This window comes from Barbus barbus (genome assembly GCF_936440315.1).
Source record: "Barbus barbus genome assembly, chromosome: 21".
NCBI classification, from domain to species: domain Eukaryota; kingdom Metazoa; phylum Chordata; class Actinopteri; order Cypriniformes; family Cyprinidae; genus Barbus; species Barbus barbus.
Window position 1 is genome coordinate 20,688,070 of NC_136749.1, and position 21,746 is coordinate 20,709,815.

A 21,746-nucleotide genomic window follows, 5' to 3' on the forward strand; every position below is an offset into this window, starting at 1 on the left:
ATTAGGGCTTTGCAAGAGTTTACTATGCTCATTTTGCACGGGAACCTGCAGGATTATAGATAACAAATGTTAGCAGAGCGCTCTGACCTGCTTGCCGAGAGAAAAGTGCGTCTGTTCGTGCTAAAACAGCAGAGTCGGCTTTTGCAATGCTGCTTAAAGAAAGAAAAGAAAAGGAGAGCAGAACAAAAAGATAAAGAGGAGTATCGAAGCGGGTGGGAGGAGTGAAGGAAGAGAACGTAAGAAGAAAAATAAGGGTTGCTTGTAAGTTGCACGCTTGCCAAGACACAGTCGGGGTGGTGTATCGCGCAGCGATTGTTAATTAATGAAGCGATTAATTGTGTCGACCGGGCGATTGAGGAGATTTTCAGCGAGGTGCAAACCTTAAGCCGATTTACGCTGAGTCTACAGGCTCTGAGTGTGTGTGTGTGTGTGTGTGTGTGTGTGTGTGTTACACTTTCCACTCAAGCAAACAAGCCAAATCTCATCTAAGCCTTCCTATAAACTCTTATTGCTAATCATCAGCCATGCATTCCCAGCATGCTCCAGCCTTCTCTCCCTCCCAGTCCATTCCAGGACCTGCAGGGCTGAAATTGCAGTTGGGGCCTGGGGGATTCAGGGCTTTGGTATCTTGACTGACCCAAGCGCCAGCTGCTCTCAGACCGGTCAATCCTCAATTAAAAGCAGTCTAATTTAATTCAGTCTGTCCTGGCGAGTGCTTGACCACAGACGACATCGAGACAGGCGCACTTGGCGTCTGGTCGTGACCCGTTTTGGGCTGAAGCTGGTCTGGTCACTCTGGTCAGTCTCCACAGTACAGAAACACACACAGAAGGCACGTAACCCCGTGGCTAGAAGTTCAGTGCGAGCATATCGTGGTGATTTCAAAGCATCTGTTGCTAAAGCAGCCTTCTTGATATCATACGGTCAAATTCATACACAAACGCCCCTTGATCCCGTTATTGCCTCTTTGAATGGACTTCTCAGATGTCTCTAAATAAAGTAAGTCGCTCGGTCCTTTCAGGCCCCTTTGAGCCTAATAAAACACAAAAGTGGGAAAAACAGACAGAATGAGTAAACACAGTGGAACTCCGCGGAATGAACGAAGGGAACGATTTGGGTTCATTAGGCATGCATTAACATGAATTACTATCTAATTAAAAGGAAGCAACTCATTAATAAGTTTGGTGAGGGCTCTCTTGAGTGTGCAGTGACATGTGGAACTCTGCAGCTTTGCGCTGGCTTAGCCTCACTGTTTCTGCCACCAGGGAAGAGAGACGGCTCTTCAAATACTCTAGTGCAACAGACAGTTTACATGTGGAAACCCACAAAGGTTTGCCAAATCAATCATTAAATATTTAAGTGACGGAATAATGATTAAGTACTTTACACAAGGTTCTTAGAAATTCTGCTGTTCCCAAGCTGCGCTTGACGAAAAAAAGAAAAGAAACAGCTGTGGGTTGTCTGATAATAATGCTCTGTAAGCAGTAAACAGGTGTTGATGGAAAACTACTAATGATAATTTGTCATTTGACACTTAAACAATACAAGCAACAAAATTTAGCAAAATATATTTTTGTGCATGGTAGCAATAAAAGCAAACTCATTCATTAATTTATGCATTTATTATATAAATTCTATACAACTATGGAATTCATTTATTTAATATATAAATTTATATTTAAATGAATAAATGCATTATATAAAATTAGAAATTAAATTACAAATTGATATTATTTACTTGTGCTCGCTTTTATTGCTATCCTTTCACAATAATAAAAAAGAAATGTAAAATGCTGGGTCTTTGGAACATAATGATGGGTGATTCTTAAAAATATAACCATTACCACCAATACATGAATACACTTAATTTTGTTATATATTATCTAACAACTAATTATTAAACTAAAAAGTTCATAAAACTGTAACGCTATGTTAAATAATGTGATGTGTATCACCTTTTTTTTTTCCTTTGCATCTGCTTTCACAGAAGAAAAATTATGTTTGCATGATATTTTCTCTATCATCATCAGCAGCAGCTTTCAGCTCCATTAGTCCTGTCAGGAGAGATGATGAAACCCGATCAAGCTGTGTATTATTATAAACATAAATCTATAAAAAGAACATCATGGCTACACTTTATAGACACTTTCATGAATAAGTCATCATTAGACATTTCACAATGTTTACGAAATGGTTAGATAATATAGATTCTAAAAGATGGGAACTGAAATCCTACTTTCATATGTGACTGTGAATTACTGATCAGCATGGTATATTTGATGATGACTTATGAAGTTATTATAAAATATCATTTAATGAAATGTGAGACTAACAAGAGGCCACATATATAATAGAACTTGATTCTTAAGTTCTAGTGAACAAGACATTCAACAGAAATGCATGATTCAGAGGTCAAGGCCTGAAATCCAAAGAACAATTTGATATCAAGCGAAAGTGAACAGAAAATATTTGCCATTGCAATCATCCAGCAAGCCTGAACATTAATGTCAGCGGTTGATAAGTGAGCGGATGGGTGTAGTGGCAGCTTGTCCGACATTACAAACCCACTGCATCACAGGGATTGAGGGGAAAGTGACGTTGATTTGATTGACCATTGTGCAGGCAGACAGTGGAAGAGAGGCCCAATGTATTCAGGAGCATGCTTCTAACCCCTTCAGCCCACAAGCTGTTTACCACTCTATCAGCTGCTTACCAAGGGTCTGGCTGCCATCCATATTCAGACGGCACAAATTCCACTGCTTATCTCACAAGCTCCCCTCCAAAAGCTTCCCGTTCTCCTCCGCACATACATACATACATAAACACATCTTTATGGAAGCGAGTGGCAACTGCACACCCGGAAGGGGGCAGGATAAAGATCACCTTGAATTCAAAGCAAAGGACTGAGGCCTTGGCAGACAGAACGGACAGCGACACAGGTTACAGTGCCCAACTTTGTGTGTGAATGTGTGTGAGAGAAAAAGAAAGAGGAAGAGATGGCAGAAAAGAAGATCTGCATTTTTAAAATGAAAGGCACATGAAAATTAGTGGTAGAAATGACTACTTTAATTCATACAAAAATAGTTTGGAGTGCATTATAATTGGAGAAAAAGAAAAAATACTTAGTGATCCGAGATTGAAAACTGCACAAAGGCATTACAAAAGTAAGGTGACGGTCAGCCTCAGCAACCGGAAAATTTACAGAATGTTAAATATTTATTTTAATTAAACCAGATATCATCTGGTATCCAATGTATCCTAATTTTGTTTAAAAACTCTCTAGGAACCAGGGTTTTTTTAACCAGGGGACCCCTGGGGGTCTGTGAAGGTACTGCAGAGGTCTGAGGGGAAGATATATAAAACTGGATTTTCTATTAACTATTTGCATAATGTTCTGGTGAGCAATATGTAATTTAATAATTGCAATTTTTAATGCAAGATATTGGGAAAATAAAGCTTTCTATATTGCGGGGTCCCTGGGTTGGTTGAGTCTCTGCATGGAGGTCTCTGGGTCTATAACTGTTGTAACCCCTATCTAGGATACTATAAGAATTTGGTGATTTAAAAACATCGTTTAGTCTATAAAATGCTAGATTGACTAAATGCACTTCTGAACCTTTATATTCAAAATCCTATGAAATGCTGGTAATGGAAAAATTGAATGTGGGTAGCCTGTAATTTATAAATAGGGTTGCCATCCATTAAAATGTACCGACTGCGCATAGAATTAAGTGTGTTAAAAAAAAAGAAGAGAAGTCAGGTTAGTCTCTTAGCTGTTTCTCATACACTTTATGTTTTAAAAAGGCTTGTTCTCTGGCTGTGAGGGAAGAGTACCCTTCTCTCTTTGCACTGGCCAGTGATTGAAGTTAGGAACTCACTCCGTGGCTAATTGCACGCCGGTGCTTTCACATGAATATTCATACCTGCGTCTTCAGGGCCCCGCCTAATTAGCCCAAAGATAAGTCGAGAGTTGGAGAGAGATAGCCCACACCTTTTACGGAAAGGAAAACATTCCCGTTCCATTCCCTCGGGATGCTTGCGGAATCGCCTGAGTTCATTAACCAAAAAAGAGAGAAAGAGGTACCTGAAAAAGCGCAGGATGTGTCTGTAAATTCGTGGCTACCCATTACACATGTCTGTCAAAGCGAACCGGTGAAAACAAACGGGTAAAATGGAATGAGAGGTGAATCTTTAGTGGAGCGAATCTTTAATTAAAACACTCATTTCAGTCGATATGGCACTTTCTAAAGTTGGCTGAAAATTAGTTATTTTGTATCTATTTTTAAAAGTGTTTAAAAGTGTCAAAATTGACTTTTCTCAGCATTTTGTTTTTCTTATAGCCTACAGTGGCCTCCCTCATTAGACACCAAAAGAGATTTTTCATCATAATTATTTTCTCTTGTTTACGTAGCTAGGCTATTGTTTTGCAGCATTATTTGTATTATTGATAAGCCTACGTGACACTTAAATATTACAGTGCATTACACACTATTAAGTATGCAGTTAATGTATTACCAACTGTAATGTATTACCATATTTAAATCTGAGTGATAAGACATTTTAGAACATTTTTAGAAGTGTATGGATGCAATAAAATTCATAGAATTGCAGAAATTTTAATTTCTGTATAAGAGAATAAGATGTGAAAGAAAAGATAAATGAAAGGTCAAAACAGTGAAACTTTTTAATCTCTAATATGATAATGAATGCTTTGCACGTGAATTGTTTCTGCTTTTGGCACCCATAGATAACGCCGTGTATATTTGCTGTTTTCTGAACTTACTCTCCTGTGCACTTTTACGGCCTGTGGTTAATGGAGGGTTTGACCGACCAGACTCTAATTATATTCAAGTGGAGGGGGTCCCTAGTGCAGATTAAAGCACGTGACTACAGACGCGTGAAACGTGAAAAAAAAAGATCAGTGGAAGCCAATATTACATTTTTGTAAACGAAAGAAACATCTTGTATGAAAATTAAACAAAACGTTTCTCATAGAGCTACTTGAATATCAAATGAATTAATGAGATAATAAAAGCACATTTTCCTGCAAAGACTTTAATTTATTATTTTAATATTTTAATTCAAAATCAATTTGGTTTAAGCGTAAGAAAATCAACTTATAACAGAGATAAATAAAACTTTTTCTTAAACTTCGAGCTATAAAATTCTGTAACCAGATTTAGTACATCCTGGATACTCAAAGGCCACAATTGTTCTCTACTGTCTTTCATTGCCATCTTACAAAACAAGGGCTATTATTTGTCTTTTCCTGTATGGCAAATCATTCATCTGCAGGATCAGTGTGATCCTTTCAAACCGCTCTCCATAGCAACCTCGTGCATCCCAGGAAAAATTCACCTCGCTCCACACAAGGCCATATTCTTTGCGAAGGAAAAAAAGGAGCATCTGGGCGCTTTTTTGAACCACTTTCTTTCGCTGGCAAACTAAGCGAAGAGTTTGACTGTGCTGCTACTGTGACGCAGCTCTCTGGGCATAAATGACCGCTCTTTTTATAGACTTCCAAATGAGAGCAACTGTACAGTGAAGCATCCTCATTAACTGCGGCTCTCTGGGGCCAAACCGGCCATCGCATTGCAATCGACTACAGTACGAGTTAGATAATATATACACACACACACACACACACACACACACACATATATATATATATATATCTTGTCTTCTGCTTTCCTATAACTTCTTGTGGCTTACATGTCAATTTTCGCCCAAGGTCACGCACAAAAATATATAGAATTTGTAATATTATCGTGGACGCAAAACCACCGCGTTTTTCATTATAAAGAAACAGTGGTTAAAAATTACAGTTGTTCAGAAATCTAGCCTAATTCAGACAATAATCAAAAAGGAAAGAAGGAGTCTACTATAAACGCCTCAAAGCTTTAGATGTAAAGATGTAAAGTCATTCTTATAAAAACACATGTTAGATTAGATGCTTTACTAAAGTTATAAGATAAAAAACAATACATAAACGTTGCTCTTAAGAAGACAGATACATGCCAGTTTGTGTCAACCACCTGAGAAAATCGTATTAAAATAACCGACATGATGTTTTATCTGGTAGGCTATAAATGACGCGTTATAATCAGCTGTTCCTTTAAAAAAAATGTAGAAATTTCTTCTACAAGTGTCGTTGCATATGTGATAGATAAATAAATAACTGGTGGCTTTACATAACCACGCCTTTGACAGAGTGGTGACGAGCACTTGTGACCCCAAGAACATCATTTAGGTTACACTTCCATGAACGCGCTTAGCTCGTGCAGATGGACAGATAGGAAAAGCAGTGAGTAAACTTACCACAGAGAAGCGGTTTGGTTTGACGCCTGAATTCTCCGCATGTAACGCCACATTTCCTCGCAAAAGCCTGTGGAAACACCCCATAAGAGCAAGAGAAACACACAAACACGAACGTGAACTAAAAAAATACAGTGAGGTAAATAATTTAAATAGAAGTGATACCAAAAAAATCTTCTAAAAAAAGCTGTGGTTTCAGATGGAGTCGAACGTGTGCCTGATTGCGGAGTTTTAGACGACTGGAACAGGAGAGATGTAAGATTTGTTTAAAGCCACACATTTCCATTTAAGAACGTGATTGTGTTTGCAAAGATCCCTTTCAATCTTCGCATCTCCCCCTCTCTACCCCTCAGCGTCTCCGAGGCTGCTTTGCAATTCATAGAATTGGTAATTTGCTATTGGGACAAAACGTGAAGGGAAAAATAATCAGATCAGCCGGGAAAGGAATACGGAGGAGGCCAGAAGGGAGAAACACTGGATTTCTCTTAAAGTTACTGTTTAGAAAAATGCTTCGAGTGAAGATATTGTCAACACACCGCAGCTTTTGTGTGGACTTTGTATGTTTGTTAAAAATTGTTGGCATAAATACGACTTTATTAACCCAACAACTCAAATTTATTGATTTGTAAATGCTCAAGTGTTTTTACTGAAATGTACTTAAAGTAAAATTAACATTTAAATATTAAAATGCGTACACTGTGCAACGTTTAAATAAAATGAGACTGTTAGTTCTTTTTATAGGCTCGGTGGTAGATTGTTTATGCATTTATGCATAATGATGCGATTGTCTCGTGTGTTACAGAGTGGGCGGTCTGTATTTCTGTATGATGTTTAATTAATTCGATGCATGGTTCCGTGATTGTGCGTTCGTGTGCCACTCCAATAACACGATAATCATAAATAATTGTGCATGTGGATAAAACTTAAATGATATTGCTCTATTAACATCTTTTAATGTACCTACATACTGATCTTCATCTTTCTCGTGGGTGGCTCCTGAGATACTTTAGAATACTAATCTACTTGCAAAGAGGAGCGGTACAGTTACTAAAAGAGGCAACGCAAGACGGGTCATTCTTCCACCCCACCAAAAAAGCGTACCACACTCCCCCACGTGGTTATTTGCAAAACAACCCTCAAAGCCCAGTAATTTCCTACGGTTTTGCTGCTCACGCTCTCTTGACTAGCGGGGAGAGGAGAAGAAAGGGGAAAAAGGGAAAGCGTCTAGTGAAAGCGGCCAATTGCGAGTAACTGGGATCACGGCGCCCGGCAGCCAACCAAGCGGCCCGCGAGAGGTAATAAGGAATCCTGGTGGGCTGTAGTCAGCGAGGAACCAATGCACGCGCAGGGGAGGCGTGTCTTAGCTCTTCCCTAAGACCTCCCAGAGCAGGTTGTTGCGTTTTGGGCTCTAAAGCTCAAAGATCTCCGAAGTGCTTGTCAGTTTTCTAAGTCGGAGCCATGGCGACAACAGCTCAGTATATTCCGCGGAATAACTCATTGCCTTCGAACCCGCTAATGCATCCGGATTCGGACAGGATGCACCAGGGGACGACCTACAGAGAGGTGCAGAAAATGATGCACCACGAGTACTTACAAGGGCTAGCGACCAACACGGGACATCCGATGAGCCTAACGCACCACCAGTGGCTGCCCACCTCCAACACCGACTGGACCAGCGGCACCCACATCGGACAAGCGGAGCACAACAAAGGCAGCTTGCAGAGCAGAGAAGACTTGGGGAACGGCTATCACAGATCGCATCTGGTCCACCAGCCGACGCAAAACAGCCACCACGGATCATGGGCGCCGACCACAACGCACCACTTATCCCCACTCTCGCCCGCCTCCAATGGTCACCAGTCGCTGGTCTACTCTCAGACGGGCTACACTATGTTAAGCCCCCAGCCATCGCTGCACCACGGCTTGCGGGACCCGCTCCAAGACGACGCGGGGAGCCATGATAACCAGATGGAGTCACCTCAGCAGCCGTTCAGCCACCATCAGGACCACTCGGACGAAGACGCCCCAAGCTCCGACGACCTGGAGCAGTTCGCCAAACAGTTCAAGCAGAGGCGCATCAAACTTGGTTTTACGCAGGCGGACGTGGGCTTAGCGCTGGGCACGCTCTACGGAAACGTCTTTTCCCAGACCACCATCTGTAGATTTGAGGCTCTGCAGCTGAGTTTCAAGAACATGTGCAAACTTAAGCCCCTGCTTAACAAATGGCTCGAGGAGACAGATTCAAACACGGGCAGCCCCACGAATTTGGACAAGATTGCAGCACAGGGCCGGAAACGAAAGAAGAGGACCTCCATCGAAGTCGGAGTCAAAGGGGCACTGGAAAACCATTTCTTAAAGTGCCCCAAGCCCTCCGCCCACGAAATCACCTCTTTAGCTGGCACTCTGCAGTTGGAAAAAGAGGTTGTGCGTGTGTGGTTTTGCAACAGAAGACAGAAAGAGAAAAGAATGACACCGGTGGGGGTCCCTCATCCAACCATGGAGGACGTATACTCACAAGCGGAGACACCCCCTCTCCATCACACGCTACAGAGTCCTGTCCAGTGACTGCTATCATAAACAGTGTCCTTGTTTGAAAAGAAACTACAATGGATTTTGTTTATCCCCTTTGTTTAGGCCTATCCCAAGACATCAGAGACAGAAAGTTTGGGAAGAGTTCGCTGACAGTGAGCGGACAGTTTACGGGACGCCAGTAATTCTGAATAACGTGAAAATGCATTAATTACCGCGCCAGCTTTGCGCGCATTTATCAAATCAGTACCAGTGTTTACGAAAATCGTATCGTTTGTGCCACTCTGGAAAAAATTCGATCCTTTCACCGCCGATCAAAGGGAGCTACGAGCCACAAAAAGGGCAATGTCTCCTTGGACAAAGGAGAGGGGACAGTGAATCTATTAAAGCGAGTAACCAGATTAATTATCACAATGACTTATCTGATATTATTTCTGTTGTTTACTTTATTTGCAATGTTTTAACGTTAAGATCTTTTTTCTGTCTAGCGAGTATTTTACTTTAATTTCAACTAAGACAGATGAAATTCGTGATGTAAAGAACAGGCACTTGGTCAAAACCTCCAAAACAAGCAAGTGCACCAGAAACTGTTTACAATGATCATTTCCTAGCACCTGATACCGTCTAAAGATGCATAGACGTTAAAATGGCAACATGAATACACTGTCTGAAACAATATTTAGTCATTTTGAGTTCTACAGCAATTTTTTTCCTCTTTGCATGAGGCACTTATAATGTTATTTTAATTTCCTTTTTTCACAATGTATTTGTTCGAGGTATACGACATTAATGCTTTGCTTGTTTACAGTTTCCTTTTCCAATTTCGTGTTATTTTGAACCGGCACTATTCCAGCAAGTCTGCTCCAGCTAAACATATTGAGAGTGATGCGTCAAAATGAAAAAGAAAGAAATATCTCAGGTAATTTTCAGTGCCCAAAAATCGTGCTGTACTCTTAGTTCTTCTTGAATATTGGCCAACTCTTGACACTCTCTATGTCAGCTGTGCCCGTTTAGTTTATGTTAATTACATTTTGCATCCTACTCATGAGCCTGGACACGGAGAAAAGTAGTTGTTGTAGTGAATAAGGGATGTGTTTTCGGGACTTCTTTTCAGGATTGGGGGAAAAATAGGAGGCTGATAACGTTTCGTGTTGTTTCTCAAGGTCTGGCATTTTTCATTGGACAGCAGGTGTTCCTTTCTGCAATGTTATTTGAAACAGTGTGAATATACAACCTTTTCCAAAAAAGTAATAAAAATAAAAAATAAATGACAAGAGAAAAGATTTTAAATAAATAGTTGTCAGGATTATTTCCAATATGTAAATATGTCGATTATGTAAACATATGTATTTGTTCTGGGTTCGTTTTGTTTTGTTTTGTTTTGTTTTCCGGGCAGTTTTGTACACTTACTAATTCCAAGAAGATATTTTAATATTTCATTTATGACCATTTATATATCTATATATTTATTTCCTAAGTGTGTTTGGAGCTTTTTTTGTTCGGCTCTGTTGATTATGTTGCAGTGGATTACAAATGTTTTGTTTACTACATTGGTTGTATGTTGATTGCGAAATGTAGACTGCAAAGTCACGTTTATATTTATGTTATAGTAATATTTTATTACTTACATAAAACATATATACAAGAACACGACTTCTGTCTTTTTTGAAGCACACTTTCACGCATACCATGGTGATGGTGAACGAAATAAGAGTTCATGAAATGACTCAGGACTCTGTGTTTGTTACGATTTGAACCTTAAAAGCATGGATGTGTTCAAACCAATACAAGGACTCGCGCTTTAGGCTACTATTTTGTTCATGCACGACGAATTAACGAAAAATAATAATTTACACAATAAACTAAATTTCAACGTAGTCAATCATACAGTTTAAAAAACATTTTAAACGATGTTTTAAACTATATTTTGAGAAACAAGAAATGTTGAAACATAATTAAAACTTCAATAAATAAAAATGTAGCCTACAATCTGTGAGAGAACACTACAACATAACGGCACTAAGTCTACAATAATGCGTTTATCTATTGAGCTACGTCAAACATTGAAAGTCTAATACAGCACCATTCATTTCATAAATTCACATTTTTTTATTCCATAAATTTAAGTGCTGTATACATTTTAAAAGGTATGATATAGTTTGTGGTGAAACCCAGTGGATTGTGACAGTTATTTAGTTATTTAGAACACCAAAATCCTGATCGAACACCAAAAACTATTATCGAAAGCAGCCTTGACTATTTTCTAAGAAAAATGTGAAATACATAAAAGTAGCCTATATAGCTAAACTCGTTTGATTTCACATGAGTGTGGAATTGGGATTTTGCTGTGATAATTAGTTTTTATCCGTGACTCGCAAATCAAAATTTGAAGATTCTTAAGCATTTTCTTTTGATGATGCTGATTTCCCGTATAGACAACACCCTCAGTTCATCACTGTATAGATGTTAGCTCTCATTAATCGTTATCGTTTGGTATGATGTCTCCTGTTTAATAACTTTTAAGAAAGGCTTGAGACAAATCAAACCATGTGTGCTCAGGATGCTGATAAATGCTGCTTGGAAATGAACGCAATCATATGAAACCTATGATTAAAATGGGATGTTATTAGTTAGAGTGATGAGTGATGTAAAGAGTAAAAATGACATTCCAATATTTGCAGACAGGGCCTAATAAAAATGTGATCATATTTTAAATCTGCTGTTGTATATGTAAATATTTTTTCCAAATTAAAAAAAAAAAAAAGTTGTCTGACTATTTTATTTCTATTCGTTTTCCCCGGCTCTTCTCCGTTCGCATTGGATTTGGGGTGCTTTGTGTAGGCTAACAGAGAACGTATATAGAAAATTAGTTAAAGATTAGGTAGTTTATGAAGTACAAATCATTTATACAACTCATTCATTTTAAATATATATATATATATTAGTATGGTCACCATCCTAAATAATGCCAGTAGCCAAAATGAAGATACCAGGTTTGTTAGCCAATAAAATAAACATAAGTGACAGTTTAAAATTCTTATAGCCTACCTTTTATTCTGTTTTTGTTTTTTTGTCTTAGACAACTAACATTTATGGTTTGTGATATATGTGAAACGAGCTGTATGTCCAATAATTCAGGCATCGCATTGGAAGAGAAGTTATGAGAAAACAGTGAGTCCCAAGCGCCCCCTAACGACGTAAAGAATTAATGCACGAGCGACGGTGCATTGGGTTCGTGGTTCGATTTTCCACAATCCTCTTCAAAAGTCAGCCTAATAATCCATTGGTTCTCAAAAGATGTGCTTCCTTTAATCCCATGCCAACATTTATCTCTAAAATTTTATATTTCAAATAATAATTGAGAAAATTGTTAGAAATTAGTCTATTTTTATAGGTTGTCTTTTGGCACACCTATAAATCAGCTTCCTAAAACAGACACTTATTCCCAAAGCTTTAGTCTATAGGCCAACTCTAACAGAATCTGTATTACTCCATTATTTCTTCTTCATTGCTCATTGGGAAATCGACAGGAATATTTTCAACCATACCAGTTATAAAAACAGAAAGAAAAAGAGACAGAAAGATCAGGATATAAGCATCTTTGAATATGCAGTAACCTGCCAGGTTTTAGCCCACACTGATACAGGACAAAGGTGGTATAGGACTGTATGCTGAAGACTGTGGAATTGAAGAGTGATGTTACCCGAAATGAGAATTTGTGGCAGAAAGACTATTCAATCATTTAGAGTAAAAGCATTGACTGAACTGAGAAAATAAGTGTGTGTGGACACTGTTTCATACGTGCATGCATAAGTCTCATTTCATAACCTATTACAGCTACTCAAGTAAACTGCCTCTTTCTAAATGTGGCATCATATTAATCCACAACTAAAAATTACTTACCACTGTGGATATAAATAGACACAGTAAACCATGAATGAATGTGTGTGGAATGAATCTCCGGGGCCAGAGTTTGTCCAGATGTCACTATGAACGACAGCTCTGTAAGAAAGCAGATAGCATGTCCACAGCAGGCTGTATTCCCAAAGAGTTAGGCTTTTGTTCAAATGGGATGTACGCCCAGACTGACAGTGACTTATGAATCATTAATATCTGGACCATACATTTCCAGTGACCACCAGTTTAACTCTCAGGACAAAGGATGTGCATTAATTTATCCTGCTGTGAGACTGAAAGTCATATTATGGTGGTTTGTTGCATGTTATAATGATATTCCACTATTTCAGTTTCCAGTTATGGTAGTTATGAAATAACCATTCGTATATGTAAGACATTATTGATCAGTGCAAAACTGCCTTCGGAAATTCTAAAAGTTCTCAAACTCCACTATGGGTTTAGTGCATAAAGACACTAAATGCTTGAAGGTCGAATAAGAAACACCCATTAAAGACAGTCTATAGGAGAAGAGCACTTAACTGTGCAAGTCTGATGAGTACAACTTTGTTACTTATGCATAATTAGGCCAAGATGCACTCTGGGATGGCCAGTGCCATCAGGCCTACCTTAAAACCCAGTGGCTTCTTTCTCTCTCCACTGTGCAAATCACTTCCAAGCTCATGCCCATGTCTGGTGAACCACAGACCCGGGCTGAGCCTGGGCATTTGAGACACAATGCCACCTCCTTCATCAATAGAGTATCATCAAACACAGGAGATGTGGATTAGCAATGATTAGCAGGGATTATAGCTGGTTATTGGTTGGAAAATACATTAGGAGCCACAGGCTCAGGGAGGGATTTCGCTCACGCTAGCGGATTTGCATTGATCCAGAGCAAATGAATGAGGATTAGCCGCATCTATCTACAGATAAATAACATTAAGCGTATTATTTGGGCACGAGCTGTTATTAATGACATTACATACACCACAACAATGCCGGTAATTATAACAAATGGGCCGAATAATGCATTTAATGGTATTTTTAAATTTGTGTCTTGTTCTAAGAGGGTGTGAAGATTTTCAGGAGCTGAGATTCGGTGGAAATACACCACTGGAATGTAGTGTGAGATTTCTTATTAGAAGACTTTAAAACTTGCTCTTAAAGGGATAGTACATCCAAATTTCTATGACTAACACACAACACATATTACGAATAACAATAAGGGATTGCTTTGACTTTCAATGTATGGGGGGGGGGGGGGGGGGGGGGGGGTTATACATGTATGGTATGACATTAGGGTAAATTAGAGTAAATTATGACAGCACTGTCATTTTTCTGTTGAATTCACACAAGATAATTGTATTTAACACATGTATCATACACAATTTTGTTTTTATGACCATTTTCCGACCCCAAAAACTAACCACAATTTTTTGCTTCTGTGCCTTTAAGATTCCTAAAGACCCATTTCACATATGAAATGAGTAACAGCATATTTACACACAGGTTATGTGTTTTTACTTGGATCTAATACTGTAGATTTTAACTCCATCATTCTTCAATAACAAAGTCTTTATGAAACCTGCATTACATTGTGACAGATTTCCAAAACAATGTTGAAACATGCCACTCAAACTGTGAAGACCAGTCTGCAAAGATCAGGATCTTGTTTAAAAAAAAAAAAAAAACAAAGAAAGAAAGAAAGAAAGGAAATTCAGCTGCTTGTTTGCAACACTGGTACCTTCTTCTTGAAGGATAGAGCAGTAAGCGCAAGCAAATAGAATGGAACAGTACTATATTTATTTCATCATTAGTTATTCTGGTGTTTAATACAATTTATAACAAATTACTGGATAGGCTGAAAACAACATTGAAGTGTAAAAGTGGGCCGTTGTGTTCATCTCTGGGACAAAGCAACATGTTCAGAACAAGCCATTTCTGGAGCATAGTTTCAATAAATGCTCTTATTTTAACTGTGGAGGATGTTTTGAGTTCTGAAATTTACAGTATGTTTTCGTAGCACAATGAACCCTTTTATCTCAAGAGACCAAGGAAAATTTGATTCTTCATGATATGACCCCTTTAAGCAGAATTTCTTCAGCGACGGCCACACATTGTGGTGCGTGATAGCATGCTGCTGCACAAGGCTGCATTTGTCCCCTTCAAAGCAACTGATGGGAAGGCAGTGAGGAACAGAAGCACAGAGGGACTTGCATCATCAATGTTACCCAGCAAGTGATCTGATAATCTTTACCATTGTTCTGTCTACCCTTGTCTCCTGCACTCACTACCCTCGTCGGCCGACACTCGACTCTCTGCTCGCTATCATTTATGTAATAAACACCTGACCCCGACAGCGAAGGGCAGAGTGGTTGAGAATCAGAGAAGGAAGGAGGGGAAAATGTATTTTTTCATCAAAAATTCTCTCTCTTCCATACCTCAAGGTTTCACCTCAGAGCTGCATGAAAGATGGGCAACAATGTGGCCACACAGCGATCAGCTATTTACCATATGAAAAGCTTCGGCTGAGCACAGGAGGAGTCAGATGCTTAGTTATTTATGATGCTAAGGCCTTGTATCTATATGGACCCTCCTTCAATTTGATTCTCAAATACAGACCTGTATATAGAGGATACAAGTAAATTCATGGAGAGTCCTCCAACCTTTCCACTGCTTCCCTTCCTTTGCTTCAAGCGGGCCGCAGCACCTGTCTGTACCGGTGCTCTGTTGATGTAATGAATCCTCTCAACTGTAAAGGAATTTTGGGGTTAAAACTTGTGCTTTTAAGATCTTTAACGTTTTGAGTTGCATCTCAGGTTTGTAAGAAATAAAAACCATGTTTATGGTAATGCAGTTGGAAGTCCAAAGGTTTGAGGGTTTAAATCCAAAATGTGAAGATTGTATTTTTTCTAAAGCACATACAAAAATGTTTATTATTGCATTTGTAAAGTCTAAATCATCTTTTTAAGATGGGACTATACAGTGGTGTGAAAAAGTGTTGGCCCCCTTCCTGATTTTTTATTTTTTTTGTCACACTTTAATGTTTCAGATCATCAAACAAATTTAAATATTGAGATAAGACAAAGATAACACAACTAAACACAACATGCAGTTTTTGAAAGAAGTTTTTTATTATGAAGGGGAAACAAAATCCAAACCCACATGGCCCTGTGTGAAAAAGTGCTTGCCCCCTAAACCTAATAAGTGGTTGGGCCACCCTTAGCAGCAACAACTGTAATCAAGCATTTGCGATAACTTCCAATGAGTCTGTTACAGCGCTGTGGAGGAATTTTGGCCCACTCATCTTGGCAGAATTGTTGTAATTCAGCCACATTGGAGGGTTTTCAAGCATGAACCGCCTTTTTAAGGTCATGCCACAGCATCTCAATAGGATTCAGGTCAAGACTTTGACTAGGCCACTACAAAGTCTTCATTTTGTTTTTCTTCAGCCATTCAGAGGTGGATTTGCTGGTGTGTTTTGGATCATTTTCCTGCTGCAGACCCCAAGTTCGCTTCAGCTTGAGGTCACGAACAGATGGCTGGACATTGTCCTTCAGGATTTTTTGGTAGACAGCTGAATTCATGGTTCCATTTATCACAGCAAGTCTTCCAGGTCCTGAAGCAGCAAAACAGCCCCAGACCATCACACTACCACCACCATATTTTACTGTTGGTATGATTTTCTGAAATGCTGTGTTACTTTTATGCCAGATGTAATGGGACACACACCTTCCAAAAATTTTAACTTTTGTCTCGTCAGTCCACAGAGTATTTTCCCAAAAGTCTTGGGGATCATCTTCCAAGTCTTGGGGATCATCTTCTTATGTTCTTTTTGCTCAGCAGCGGTTTTCGTCTTGGAACTCTGCCATGCAGGCCATTTTTGCCCAGCCTCTTTCTTATGGTGGAGTCATGAACACTGACCTTAACTGAGGCAAGTGAGGCCTGCAGTTCTTTAGATGTTGTTGTGGGGTCTTTTGTGACCTCTTGGATGAGTCGTCGCTGCGCTCTTGGGGTAATTTTGGTCGGCCGGCCACTCCTGGGAAGGTTGACCACTGTTCCATGTTTTCGCCATTTGTGGATAATGGCTCTCACTGCGGTTCGCTGGAGTCCCAAAGCTTTAGAAATGGCTTTATAACCTTTTCCAGACTGATAGATCTCAATTGCTTTCTTTCTCATTTGTTCCTGAATTTCTTTGGATCTCAACATGGGGGGGGGTTAAACACTTTTTTACATTTTTACACAGGGGCATGTGGGTTTGGATTTAGTTTTTAAAAATAAAAAAAAATCAGGAAGGGGGCCAACACTTTTTCACAGCACTGTAAATGTAATAGTTACACACATCACTTTTTTGTATTCTTGTGTGAATCAAGTAAAAGTTTTTGAGATCATGGGTTTAGATGCTCACAACATGAGCTGGAAATCCTCGATTGCAAATAACTTTGCATAGACGAGGTTAGTAAGAAATGTGAAGTTTCATGTGAAATGTTGAAGTGTATCATTTGAAACTGTATATAAAACAAATAAACCTAGTCTTAATAAGTGTTTTAGCTCGATCATCCAGTTAAAATATCTAAAAATCCTTGCAAATCAAGTTACCTGAGAAGCAACACATCATAGAATATATATATTTTAAAAAAAATTCTTTAATACAAGTATATTTTGTATTAGATTTCCATTTGTTTTAAGTACAAACAAGGGAGAAACAAGTGGCAAAATAGTAAAACAAAAACATTTATATTTAAGATATAATCTAAAACAAGTCTTAGTATATTATAAAGTGTTACTTTTTAAGTCCATCTGAGATGTTTTCTTTAGGTTCAGTAATTTCACTTTAATTACAATGAAAAGGTTATTAGTCAGCTGGTAATGTCTTATTCTCAACAAAGTTCAATGTTGTTTTCATAGGAGTCTGATGAAAATGCTCATTTAAAAGAAAACATCTTAGATTAACTTAGTTTTTTACTGGGAAACAAAAACAATAAAAAAAAAATGTTTCAAGTTTATTTGTATAGCGCTTTTTACGATACAAATCGTTGCAAAGCAGCTCTACAGTAAATTAAGTTTCCACAATATATTTATATATTGCAGAACCTTAATATATTTAACTTATGACAAAATTTGGTAATTCTGTATGTTGTCTGAGCATTGGCATCCTCTGAGGGGTTGGCATTATTTTTTCTCAGGTGTTCGGTCATCTCAGATCATTTAAGGGTTGGATCCAGACTGAAGCTTCTGTAATTCCTAGTTACCACGGGATGTTAATCAGAAACAGAGAAACAAATAGAGACATAATTAGCGTAGCTGCTGTTCCATCTAAGCAAAAATGATTTGTTCAACCCAAGCTAAAGAATAATAATAATGTACATTTTATCAGATATAACTGCAGTACAAGATTATAAGATATAAAATGGATTATGTGAATGCTTGGCTAAAGAGATGTGTCTTTAATCTAGATTTAAACAGAGAGAGTGATGAATGTGAAAAAGCTCAACCTCCTTTAGTGGACTTTGCTATCCTAGGTACTACCAAAAGTCCAGAGTTTTGCGACCTTAGGGAGCGGGTTGGATTGTAGCGTGGTAGAAGACGAGTTAAGTACGCAGGAGCTAAACCATTTAGGGCCTTATAGGCAAATAATAATATTTTGTAAATGATATGGAACTTAATAGGTAGCCAGTGCAGAGACTGTAAAATTGGGGTAATATGATCATATTTTCTTGTCCTGGTAAGTAGTCTAGCCGCTGCATTTTGGACTATCTGTAGCTTGTTTATTAAAGATGCAGGACAACCACCTAGCAGTGCATTACAATAGTCCAGTCTAGAGGTCATGAATGCATGAACTAGCTTTTCTGCATCAGAAACAGGTAGCATGTTTTGAAGCTTGGCAATGTTTCTAAGATGGAAGAATGCTGTTTTTGTAACATTGGAAATATGATTTTCAAAGGACAATTTGCTGTCTAATATAACACCCAGATTTTTGACTTTAGAGGACGTAACGTCTAGTTGCAAATTGTAATCCAAGAGATTCTGTGTACTGTTTTTTGGTCCAATAAGTAATATCTCTGTCTTATCTGAATTTAATAGGAGGAAATTATTGGTCATCCAATCTTTTACATTTTTTACACAATCTATTAGCTTAGATAGTTGAGAAGTTTCATCTGGTCTTGTTGAGATATATAGTTGAGTATCATCAGCATAACAATGAAAACTAATCCCGTATTTTCTAATAATATTACCAAGGGGTAATATTATTAGAATAATTTGTATATAACATGTATATTGAAAATAGCAGAGGACCTAGGACAGATCCTTGTGGTACTCCATGCTTTACTGGTGATAATTGAGATGACTCCCCATTTAAATGAACAAAGTGGTAGTGATCGGACAGGTAGGATCTAAACCATCTTAAAGCAGTACGTTTTTCTCTAACCTTTTTCCATTTGAGGGGGGCAACAGCTTCTAATTTATTAGAGAAGATAGTGCCCATGTTGCTAGTCATTTAGTCTAGTTCATGTGTATTTATGGGTACACAGAGCAGTTGAGATAGTTGAGCAGTAGACTCATTTAGACCAAAATATTCATTTGGTTTAAGCAAGCTTTCAGTCAGGCAGAGTACATCAAAATTATTATCTGTGATCATTTCCTTTACAATAACTGCTTTGTGTGCGAGTGATCTAATGTTTAGGAGCCCAAGCTTTAAAAATAGTTTTTGTTCATTTATTTTGCGTTTTTCTGGTTTAATCACGATCAGATTTTTCTAGATCCTGCATTAAATTTATATTTTGACCTCGCTATTTGGGGGAACAGACACAGTCTGTATAGATTGGACAACGCAAGTACTTCTATCTTTTAAGTGGGTAGAACAAAAGTCTAGAATTTGAGAATTGGCTTACTAGTCATATAGAGCGTAGCGTCCTGGAGATGTTGTCCAACAGGAGTTCCGCTCCGACTCTGCTGGGGTGCAGGCCATCAGCAGGGGGAGGGGGAGAGGTCGTCGCCCGGGGCCTGGCTCGCGTCTTCCGCTGCTGGTGCACCCAAGGTCCGTGGCACCCCGGCGCCAGAGTGAAGGGCATCTGGCAAGATCGCGTCCTGGGTGCAGAGAAACACACGGAGTAGAGGTGGTGGGAGTGTTAGCAGAGTGCTGTATACTTAACCCGGACTTGTGAGCGTCAGCCCGGGATGTTTCCAGCGCGGCTCTCCGCTCTCTCAGCTGGGCCTGCTTTTCCACCAGGTCACGGATCTGCTTCTCCATGGCCTCCAGCTCCAGCTGCACCGAATGCAGCTTGAATGTGTCCTCACCTGCACTCAAAGGTAGACACAAATCCTCCATTTAAGCAAGTAACAGTGAAACAATGGTAATGTGTGTGAATAGAGTATTAGCAATCTAAGCGAGATTAGCGGCAGCCACGCTGCCGATGCTAACGGGCTATAAGCTAGTAGCAGACTCGAGAAATCAAAATAAAACTAGTGATAACAAGGCGCTCTGATTGGTTTTGTTTTAGAATGCTATAGAGGATATATTCACACGTTATAGAAACGAAAATTATAGTGTATAAAATTGTTTTTAAGATAGAAAATAGACGATAAAGAATCAACTTGATGGAGCTCAAACTCAAACCACGCAGTCACAAATACAAATTCATTAAGAAGTCATTTTTGCAGTGTGTAACTGCACAGTCTTACTAGACATTACTGCTATTTGTTTGTTTTTGGGGCAAGTCATATATTTACTATAGTAATCAATGGTACAGTGTAGCCACAGATGATTAAATGTTTTACTCTGGAATTGTCATTTAATCTTCATTGTTGGAGTTTGGCTTAATAATGAATTAATAAATAGCCATTTTCTCCACTATTACAAAAGAAACAAAACATTCTTGATGCATTCATTTGCTCATGCACTGGTATATTGTGTCTTACAAGAGGATCATAACAGTCCTACATTCCTCTTGTCTCTGATATGCTACATCTCAAATATTATATTTGCAACCTAGTCTGATGGCATTTACGTACCTGGGTGCACTTTTTAGCGAGACATACAATACATACTAATAACTACATATTACTGCAGTTTCAGTTTAAGAAACAAACACTAGAAGCAGTAAAACTGACATCTTTTACTCCTTTTCACACAAATTTACAGAGTTTTGATTAATAAAGCTTATTTTTCGCACAATTACTTTAAGAACATCATGTTATGACTTCAAAACAATATTAATATGCTGGGAGATTTGAAAACGGATGCTTTTCAATGTTAGCATTGCACATATCCAGCCTTGTATCTATGGGTTTTCATACACAGTAAGTTTGTTTGGTAGCTCATGGAGTACGGAGCCGTACTTAAAAGGCGAGGAGCTCTGATTCGAATTCCGTGTAACTACGGTTCGACAAAACAGTTCAAATCTGCATGAAAGGAAGTTGAAATGGCACGGTTGCATCAACAAATACGTTTTTATACCAGTTTTGCATTTGTTAACACCATCGGGCAGGTTTAGGGTTGGGTTTGGTGTAGGGCATATTTCCAACACGATAGAGCGTTAACTTTTAGGGACAGACCCCGGATATTTGAATTCTGAACCGCCACAGTACGTACCTGTAGCAACATAATAAAAACACAGCAATACGTATATCAACATAATAAAAACGTGCCAGGGTTCACGTATTTAACCTGTGTTTTAGCACCACTCAGTGGACATTTCTCTTTGAAACTGCGGCGAAACGTGCAGTAAGCTACGTAAAACGGTGTCGCACAGAAAGTGCAGAGAGGTACGTATTTTTATGAGACCAGGTTGCAACCCATATTATAGTACAGATGTCCAGCTCTCTGTCCTCTGTCATTTTTTCTAAAGCTAAAAGCTTCTTAGGAAGGTCACAAGTTAATAACTCACCCTGAAGGCCTTCTTCTTAAAGGTGTAAGTCAAGCTATAGGTTCTCCAATACTTCACATTCCAAACCTAGCCTTTGTGTGGTGGCCATCCCAGGGGACCGCTCTTTCAAGACTTAAA

The 21,746-nt window shown here is 38.7% G+C and overlaps 1 protein-coding gene across 1 annotated transcript; it reads left to right on the plus strand.

Moving 5' to 3' along the window:
• Window positions 1-7,770: 7,770 nt before the first annotated feature.
• LOC306886902 (POU domain, class 3, transcription factor 1-like) lies at window positions 7,771-8,880 on the plus strand (the record flags this gene model as incomplete). The annotated part of the gene is made up of 1 exon (XM_079444266.1): window positions 7,771-8,880. The coding sequence occupies exon 1, from the start codon at window positions 7,774-7,776 to the stop codon at window positions 8,878-8,880; it is 1,107 nt and encodes a 368-aa protein (XP_079300392.1). The 5' UTR covers window positions 7,771-7,773.
• Between the last annotated feature and the right edge of the window lie 12,866 nt (window positions 8,881-21,746).